Below are 10200 nucleotides of genomic sequence, written 5' to 3' on the forward strand. Positions count from 1 at the left end.
ATTTTGTAGAATACATTCAATGCTCACAATGTGGTTTGCTCTGGGTTGGATAGATTGAGTGTCTGCTTTGTGAAACACCTGTCTTCAGTCAGAACAAAGATTCAAATCCAAGCTTAAACTGAAGTCCCAACTCTAAACAAAGGAAACTCAGAATGTATTACAGGTGAGTTGGCTAAAATAGATTGGGGAACTCGATGAAGGGGCACGAAGGTGGATAGGCAGTGTCTGGTATTTAAGGAAGAAATGCTTGCATTGTAACAGTTGTACATTTCCTTCAGTCGCAAAAACATAACAGGAAAAATGACCCAATCATGGCTAATAAAATTAGGTATTATTAGATCTGATGATGATTTTTATAAAGTTGAAAGAAAAAGTTGAAACCGAAGGATTGGGAACAGTTTTTATTTCAGGAAAGGAGGACAAAGAGATTGATTAGAGGGATAAAATGCTGTACGAGAGTGAACTTGCAAGTCGCTGACAATTGGACTATTAAAGCTTATGTTAGTATGTGAAAAAATATAACAAAGATAAATTTAGGTGCTTTGCATTCGGATATGGGCAAATTTATAATGGAGAACAAGGAAATGGCAGCGCAATTAAATAAGTGTTTTCATGCTGTCTTCATGGAGGAACACACAAATAACTTCCCAGCAATGCTCGGGAACCATGGTCTAGAAATTGGGGGGATTTAATATTACTAAAATATACAGTGCTGGAGAAATTAATGGGACTGAGGGCTGAAAAATCTCCAAGGCCCAATAATCTACATCACAGGGTTCTAAACGAAGTGGCAATGGGAATAATGGATCCAACATTCTCTACATTCTTTAACAGTCTAAGCAGTTTGGAGAGTGGAAAATCTAACCCCTGAGCACAGTTTCATAGCAGAGAGCACAGTTCCACAGCAGAGATCACAGTTTGACAGCAGAGAGCACAGTTCCACAGCAAGAGTATTTTTCCACAACAGGGAAATGAGTTCCACAGCGGAGATCACAGTTCCACAGCAGGGATCACAGTACCACAGCAGAGAGCACAGTTCCACAGCAGGGAGCGCAGTTCCACAGCAGAGATCACAGTTCCACAGCAGAGAGCACAGTTCCACAGCAGGGATCACAGTTCCACAGCAGAGAGCACAGTTCCACAGCAGAGAGCACAGTTCCACAGCAGGGATCACAGTACCACAGCAGATATCACAGTTCTACAGCAGAGAGCACAGTTCCACAGCAGAGAGCACAGTTCCACAGCAGAGATCACAGTTCCACAGCAGAGATCACAGATCCACAGCAGAGATCACAGTTCCACAGCGGAGAGCACAGTTCCACAGCGGAGAGCACAGTTCCACAGCAGAGAGCACATTTCCACAGCAGGGAGCACAGTTCCACAGCAGAGAGCACAGTTCCACAGCAGAGGTCACAGTTCCACAGCAGAGCACAGTTCCACAGCACTGAGAACTTTTCCACAACAGGGAAAAGAGTTCCACAGCAGAGATCACAGTTCCACAGCAGAAAGTACAGTTCCACAGCAGGGATCACAGTTCCACAGGAGGGATCACAGTTCCACAGCAGGGATCACAGTTCCACAGCACTGAGAACTTTTCCACAACAGGGAAAAGAGTTCCACAGCAGAGATCACAGTTCCACAGCAGAAAGTACAGTTCTACAGCAGGGATCACAGTTCCACAGCAGGGATCACAGTTCCGCAGCAGAGATCGCAGTTCCACAGCAGAAATCGCAGTTCCACTATTTAGAAACAAGGAAGCAAAATTAAACAAGAAGAAGAAGGTTAGAAACAGGAGACATCTTGGGATTTACATTAATGACCACTCAGTCCATTCTCCTTTGCCTGTGTGTGGTCTTGTGTATCCTGACTATCTGTCGCTTCGTCTGTGTGTCTTTCTGTGTTTTCCATTCTTGGTGACAGTGGAATTGTGGCGCCAGGGGGAGCAGCCGAGCGCATGCACTCCAATGATGAACACGGAAGTGAATACCTGTGACACATTCACAATAGCTCGCAGGCAATTTTAATTGTGTCGCAGAGTGGCGCAGCGGAAGCGTGCTGGATCGAAACCATTCTCTGCTATTACGTTTTGAGCAACAGCAAAAATAATTCCTCAGCGGCTCCTTCAAAATGATTTGACATTTCCGCCCAGGATGCTGTAATTTTCTTCCGCTTCTCGCTACTAGTTAACATTTGAATGAGCAACAGATCGCTGAAATGCCATTTACTCACACACGGACACAAGCTGTAAATGTTGCAAAGATACACAAGCCAAGGTTTTTCCCTTTCAGCCCGTTTCTCCCAAACAGCTGACACAGGCGTGATGATCCGAATGATCTTGAATTATTCACCATCACTCTATGATTGTCCGAATAGAAAAAAAGCTATTTTCTGAAATGAAAACAATCTAGTGAAGTTTAGACATATTAGCTGCACTATTTCTGATCTCCGGGGCACTCTGCAGTAAGCCACCATGCTTATATGGGCAGCAGCGTGCTCCCTGTGACATGTACTATTCAGAAGGACAAGAATATCAGCACAGTGGACACAGCATCCCGTTAAAGACAGAGTTAATCCTTATTTGGACAGAAATCACTATTTTTTTCTTAATTACTGGTTTAAAACATGAAATTCAGTTCCCAAAATCACCATAAACTGAGAAAGTGAAGTTTCCTTTCTTCAGGTTTGCACATTGCTTACACATTGTATGAAATACTTTTTTCAGTCTCTCTGATTGTTCCCTTGATTCGCCTCTTCCTAGCTGGACGGATTTTAACGTGTTCAGTTTACAACACATTTCACCCTTCTCGGCCTTACTTAAGGTCAAAACTGTTACCTGCGTGTGTCCTTTCTCCTCGCACTGAATGTCTGCCTCTAACATATTGTGGTCACTCAGTGTTTGATGTTTATTTACTGTCAGATTATTAATTAATCCTGCTCCTGCCTCATTACTGAAATTCGTGGAACCTTTTGTCTTGTGCTTTCCAAAGCAAGGTGGAGGGCAGGAGTGATTAAGTAATAAAATAATTGGTGCTGCAAGGCGAAAGGGAGTGGGAAAGGAACAAGTAACAGCAAACAGAGATGTGTCTGAAGGAGGTGTGAATTGAAGAATGATGAACAACTGCCAGCTGAAAGCAAAATCAAGAGAAAATATAGATGAAAACCAAAAATCAAAATAAAATTGAATCAATTATGACGGTTACTATCATATTAGAAATACGGGCAGGAGTCAGGCCATTCAGCCCCTCAGTCCTGCACCATCATTCAAGAAGGGGAGGCGATGGTCTCGTGGTATCATCGCTAGACTATTAATCTGGAAACTCAGCTAATGTTCTGGGCACCCAGGTTCGAAACCCTCCACAGCAGATGGTAGAATTTGATTTCAATCAAAAGTAATTTGAAAATAAGAATCTAGTGATGGCGATGGAACCATTGTTGGAAAAATCCATCTGGTTCACTAATGTGCTTTAGGGCAGGAAATCTGATGAAATTATCTTGTGTGGCCTACATGTGACTTCAGAGCGACAGCAATGTGGTTGACTCGATACGTGGATGGGTAATAAATGCTGGCCAGTGATGCACACATCCTATGAATGGACCAAGGAAAAAGATCATAACTAAAATAATTGTGGCTGCAATTCGACTTTTCGAACTTTTGCAACAACCATTCACTCCCTTGTATAATCTGTCTAATTCAGCCTAGAACATATTCAATGATCCAGTCTCAACTGTTGTCTGGGGAAGGGAATTCCACTGACTAACTATCCTCTGAGATGAGATGAGAGTGACTGCCCTTGACATCAAAACAGGATTTGACCGAGTTCAGCATCAAGGATCCTCAGCAAAAGCAAAGTCGATGGGAATCATGGAAACCTCTCCACTGGTTGGAACTTTATCCAGCATAAAGCCAGATGGTTGTGGTGGTCAGTCATTTCATCCTCAGGAGACCATTTCCCGAGTTTGTCAAGTTACTGTCCCAGACCCTTCCACCATAAGGTCAGAATTGGAGATGCTCGCTGATGACTGTGCAATGTTTAGCACCATTCAGGACTCTTCAGTTACTGAAGCAGCCCATTCCCAAATGCAGCAAGAACTGGACAGTATCCAAGCTTGGGCTGAGATGTGGCAAATAATAATCACACCACACATGTACCAGACAAAGACCATTTCCAGCAAGAGAGAATCTAACCATTGTCCCTTGACATTAAATGAAATTATATCAATATCTTTGTGATGACCTTCAATTGGACTAGCGATGTAATACAAGGGCTACAAGGCAGGTCAGAGACACAGAATCCCATGGTGAGTAACAAAGATCCTGACTGCCAAACACTGTTCACCATCTACCAGGCACAAATCAGGAGTATGATGGATTAATCTCCACTTGCCTGGGTTAATGCAGCACCAGCAACACTCAAGAGGTTTGACACCATCCCGGACAAAGCATCCCTCATGATTGACATCCCATCTGTAAACACACATGCCCTTGACCACTGACACACAGTGGCAGCAGTACTTACTACCTCCAAGATGAGCTACTGGAACTCACAAATGTTCCTTCAGTAGCATCTTTCAAACCAAAGAGCACTACCGTCTAGAGAAGGACAAGAACAGTTGACTCATGGAAACACCATTAAATGGACCTTCCCCTCCAAGTCACTTACCATTCTCACTTGGGAATATATCGCTGTTCCTTCATTGTGGCTGGATTCATTCTGTATCTGTCATTCTCTGGTGCAATATATCTGTACCATATGCCATATGTATCTTGCATTTTTTGCTGCAGGATGCATGTTGCATCATTATTTGAACCTGTGTTTGGAACAGTAGTTGAGCAAGGGATTTTGTCTATCAGTTACTTTCTGATACTGCAAGTGAATTTGGGACTCATTCTGAATCTCTTAAGAATAGCATGTGTGAACATTCAAAATCTGAGCAGGAATAGACCACTCGAGTCTGCTCCTCCATTCTATAACATCATGGCTGATCTGATTTGAACATCGACTCCACACTCCTGCCTAACCTTAATACCTTTTACCTCTTTGCTTATCAACAATCTATCTTTCAGTTAGTGTGTGTGTGTTTGTGTGTGTGACCATCAGTCAGTGCTATTGTATATGAATTTAAACACAATTCTGAATAGGAATCTTTCTGGTACCACACGAGTGCAGTATTCAGTATTCTCTGAAATTGTATGAGTTTGGCAGGCATTCTGATCTGTCACAAAGATGGAATATTAGGGTAGGATTTATGTTTCTCTCTCAGGTACCATACGTGATTTGGGGTTCATTCAGCATCTGAGTATATCTGCTGCTGTTTCTAAAGGGTGAAAATCATGTGTATTGGTCAGACTGTCATAATGTGTGTGAGTGTGGGATCATTCTGAATCTGTCACTGGTACTCAGTGTCTGGGATACTGCTATGTAAGTGTGATAGTCAGATGTAACTTTCAGTCCCTGGTGCTCTATGTGCAGCATGAGATTCATTTATCTAACACTGAGCACATGTTTGAGAATTATCGTGTGTATGTCAGAGTCTATGACTCAATGTGAGCATGGGATTCATCATGTAATCGTCAATCTATTTATAAGTTTGGATTCATTCTATATAAATTTCCAGCAAAACAACAGGCCACTGATGTGGTAGGTTTGAAGCAAACAATGTATGTGAATTTCGGCCCAACATTAAATCTGTGTCACTCTGAACACAATTGTGAAAGATAATGTATCCTTCAATCTGATGCTGGATTGCTATGCAAGCTTCACTCAGGTTGTTCACACTGATTTGATCTGTGACACTCAGCCTGATTCTGAGGAAGAATTTTGACATGAATGTAAAAGGAAACTCAGTCTGGAATTCATATAGTATCGTCCATCTGGCTCAGTGTGAGTAGGGAGTTAGGATTAGTTAATAAGCTATAGTTCAATTCAAAGTAATCAAATTGATATTGTAACTTTAAGTTTCATAATCTGGGTGAGTTTTCAACTGGAATCTGAATTTGTATCTCAGGTTATACTCGCTCTCAGAATATCTCAATCTGAGAATGTATTTGAGATTAGGCTTTGTATGAATGTATTTGTGAGGATACAAACTATGGGCCACTTTTAAACCCCTGATGTGGGTGGTATTTAACTCGAATCTCAGTGTACATTGTTAAGGTACATTGTGTAACTTTTAACCGAAAACCATTTGTCAGTTTGATCAGATATTGAATTTGGAGCTGTGGCTGCTCTATTGTGGGATTGACACAGTGATGATCCAATATTAGGTGAGAATTTGGACTGGGATTTATGGATTCCCCTATCAATGGCACTGAGTTTGATTTGATGTATTGGTATACAGTGAAAGGTATTGCTTCTTGCGTAAAACGGACGAATCATACCGTTCATAGAGTAGAGGGGAGAAGGAAAGGAGAGGGTGCAGACTGTAGTGTTAAAAATTCATTTACCAGGAGTAGGGTTCGAACCCACGCAGACATATGTCCATTGGATCTTAAGCCTTAACCACTCGGCCATTCTGGTACGAGAACTGGCTGTCAAATAGGCACATCATCTGTCTCTCCTGCAGTTTGGGTCTGTGGAATTGATCAGCTGTCTGTGTCTCTGAGCTGTCAGTGACAATGTACGGACTGTGTGTGAGAAGGAAGGAGTTGGCAACAATTTCCCCTGTAACTTGTGTGGAGGAAATATCACGTTTGTTTTGGATCTGTCAAATATTTATCTGTGGAAACAAAGTACATTCAATATCTCAAATCCAGATTCCGTCAGTTTAATCTCTATTAATAATCATTGTGAGCGGTTTGTGAGGCTGCAGCCAGACTCCAGCTCTGATTGGTCACTCACATTTCAATCACATTCTTAACCAATCGGAGAGCCAGGTAGAAGAAATGGGAGGTTTTGATTGGTTCACATTTTCAAACTGGAAAAACCCGCCAATTTCAGTGCAGGAAAAATACAAAATAACGGAACGCCTGAATGTTCAGGAAACTATTTCAATCTCACACTTTATAATCTGTTTATTGTATTTTCCCTCACAGAATCCTGGCGCTATTTTAGGAACAGTTTGAATTTCTCAATCTCTTATCTATAACCCGCGGTAATCAGACCCCGTTCAGCAATTTAAAACGGAGCAAATCTCAGCTCAGTGGAAAAGCAGAGCTTCACAGGGACAGAGGGAAACGGCTGATTTCTGATCCTCTCCCCTGAAAGCGGCCGGGAATGTTACAATGGGAAGTGCGGAGAGAATCCCCGGCCCGATCCCGCCGGTGGAACAGGCAGCTTTGTGTCCGGAGAATAGGGAGCGCCGGGGGGAGGCAGATCTTAAAGCGCTGCAATGGACTCAGGTCCTGTGTGTGCACAGATCTGGCTGATTCCGTCCTCTGGGAAAGCTGCGGAATAAACAGATCAGCCCGAGAATAACCTCTTCATTCCCGCCTTTACTCTGTTGCGGGAGCTGCTCCCAGATCACCCGAGAAAAAAAAATTAATTCAGGGTCGTGAAACTCTGAATATAGTGATAAATAAATTTAAATAATTACCTCCTGATATTCTTTCTCCCCATTGTCCGTGACAATCCCCAGACTGGGATTTAAAATACGCTCTCAGTTCAGTTTGATTGTCCCTTCAATGTGAAAGTGTGTGTGAGGGGCGGGTATGAAGTCCCATTCACAGCATTCTGCACCGGGACAAATCTCTGTCCTCCAGAAAGACATTTCTCATTCACTCAATAAGGGAAAAGATGGCGCAGCTTTTTCACAGGGATTGTGAGTGGCTCTTAAAAGAGCCGTTGTGTTTGGGATGTTTTTCAGTCCATGGGGAGTTTTACTTGGAGCTGGTGTACTTGGTCACCGCCTTTGTCCCTTCCGACACGGCGTGCTTGGCCAGTTCCCCGGGCAGCAGCAGGCGCACGGCGGTCTGGATCTCCCGGGAGCTGATGGTGCTGCGCTTGTTGTAATGGGCCAGGCGGGAAGCCTCACCCGCGATGCGCTCGAAAATATCGTTCACGAACGAGTTCATGATGCTCATGGCCTTGGAGGAGATGCCGGTGTCGGGGTGAACCTGCTTCATCACTTTGTAGATGTAGATGGAGTAACTCTCCTTCCTCGACTTTCGCCGCTTCTTGCCGCCCTTTGTTCCCGGTTTCTTAATCACTTTCTTCGCTCCCTTCTTGGGAGCTGGTTTCGATGTTGGTTTCTTCTCATCAGCCATCTTCAATTTCACGCAGAAATAAAACAAACCCCTTCCGAGCGCTGATTAAATAGACAGTCCCACAGATCTATGCTAATGAGGAATTGGGAAAGCAATGATTGTGATTGGACATTTTGAAAGTTATTACAGTCACTTATCAGGGATTCAATTGAGTGGATATGAAAACAGACCAATCAGATTGAGGGGTTTCCGCCAATCACAAGCCCCCTTACCACAATCAGGAAATACATTTTACAAAGAATCTCCAGCGCCAGTTTGTCAGTGTGTAAAGATCCACCGGGACCGGCGGCCATTACAAGATGGCGGCGGCTCCTTCCAGAAAGAGCTTCGTGATCTTCGTGTCGCGGGTGCCCTGGACCCTGGCCGGCAAAGAAATCAAAGAATATTTTGGACAGTTTGGATTAGTAAAGAAATGTCTTCTTCCATTCGACAAAGAGACTGGATTTCATAGAGGATTCTGTTGGGTTGGCTTCAATACAGAAGAAGGGCTTCAGAATGCACTGCAGAAGGAACCACACCTCCTTGAAGGGGCAAAGCTTCAAGTTCAGAGAAACAGAAAATTGTTTCAAGGGCGCAGACCAAATAAAGTCACTGAATCAGCAAATTGACACTGAACATGGAGGGTATAGTTAAAGCTCTTTTGTCCTAAGTAAATTAAAGATGGTGATTTAAACACTAAAAAAAAAGATCCACCGGGAAATGTCGCCTGGCTGTCGGTGTGAGGGACCCTTCTCCACAGAAGAACTGTGCGGGAGTGTGGGATTCCTTCAGGAACTGTGAATCTCTGGTAATGTGCGTGAGTGTGGGATTTACTTACTCTCTGATACAGTGTGTGAGTGTGGCATTTACTCACTCTCTGATACAGTGTGTGAGTTTGGGATTTACTCACTCTCTGATACAGTGTGTGAGTTTGGGATTTACTCACTCTCTGACACAGTGCGAGAGTGTGGGATTTACTCACTCTCTGATACAGTGTGTGTGTGGGATTTACTCACTCTCTGATACCGTGTGGGATTTACTCACTCTCTGATACAGTGTGGGATTTACTCACTCTCTGATACAGTGTGGGATTTACTCACTCTCTGATACCGTGTGTGAGTGCGGGATTTACTCACTCTCTGATACCGTGTGTGAGTGCGGGATTTACTCTCTCTGATACAGTGTGGGATTTACTCACTCTCTGATACCGTGTGTGAGTGCGGGATTTACTCACTCTCTGATACAGTGTGAGAGTGTGGGATTTACTCACTCTCTGATACCGTGTGTGAGTGCGGGATTTACTCACTCTCTGATACCGTGTGTGAGTGCGGGATTTACTCTCTCTCTGATACAGTGTGGGATTTACTCACTCTCTGATACCGTGTGTGAGTGCAGGATTTACTCACTCTCTGATACAGTGTGAGAGTGTGGGATTTACTCACTCTCTGATACCGTGTGTGAGTGCGGGATTTACACACTCTCTGATACAGTGTGTGTGTGTGGGATTTACTCACTCTAATACAGTGTGAGAGTGTGGGATTTACTCACTCTCTGATACAGTGTGAGAGTGTGGGATTTACTCACTCTCTCTGATACAGTGTGAGAGTGTGGGATTTACTCACTCTCTGATACAGTGTGAGAGTGTGGGATTTACTCACTCTCTGATACAGTGTGAGAGTGTGGGATTTACTCACTCTCTGATACAGTGTGAGAGTGTGGGATTTACTCACTCTCTGATACAGTGTGTGAGTGCGGGATTTACTCACTCTGATACAGTGTGTGAGACCATAAGTTATCGGAGCAGAATTAGGCCACTCGGCCCATCGAGTCTTATCCGTCAATCATGACTGATATTTTTCTCTTCCTCATTCTCCTGCCTTTTCCCCATAATCCCTGGTCCCCTTATTAATCAAGTCTATCTATCTCTGACTTAAAAAACACTCAATGACTTGGCCTCCACAGCCTTCTGCAACAAAGAGTTCCACAGATTCACCAGTCCCTGGCTGAACAAATTACAG

General features: G+C 43.5%; 1 protein-coding gene and 1 pseudogene across 3 annotated transcripts; one reads left to right on the forward strand and one right to left on the reverse strand.

Moving 5' to 3' along the window:
• Positions 1–386: 386 nt before the first annotated feature.
• Positions 387–8203, reverse strand: LOC144486132 (histone H2B pseudogene; annotated as a pseudogene). 2 transcript variants are annotated; one of them, XR_013496226.1, is made up of 3 exons: positions 7534–8203; positions 6446–6717; positions 387–1739 (listed from the first exon to the last, which is right to left on the reverse strand). The product of XR_013496226.1 is annotated as a histone H2B pseudogene, transcript variant X2 (transcript). The 2 variants fall into 2 exon arrangements; XR_013496225.1 differs by lacking the exon at positions 6446–6717.
• A 283-nt stretch (positions 8204–8486) lies between these two features.
• LOC144486134 (SRA stem-loop-interacting RNA-binding protein, mitochondrial-like) lies at positions 8487–8889 on the forward strand. Its single transcript, XM_078204231.1, has one exon. It carries the CDS (start codon positions 8503–8505, stop codon positions 8809–8811), a length of 309 nt encoding a protein of 102 aa, XP_078060357.1. The 5' UTR covers positions 8487–8502; the 3' UTR covers positions 8812–8889.
• The last annotated feature ends 1311 nt before the right edge of the window (positions 8890–10200 follow it).

Source organism: Mustelus asterias, unplaced genomic scaffold (assembly GCF_964213995.1).
Source record: "Mustelus asterias unplaced genomic scaffold, sMusAst1.hap1.1 HAP1_SCAFFOLD_290, whole genome shotgun sequence".
NCBI lineage: Eukaryota > Metazoa > Chordata > Chondrichthyes > Carcharhiniformes > Triakidae > Mustelus > Mustelus asterias.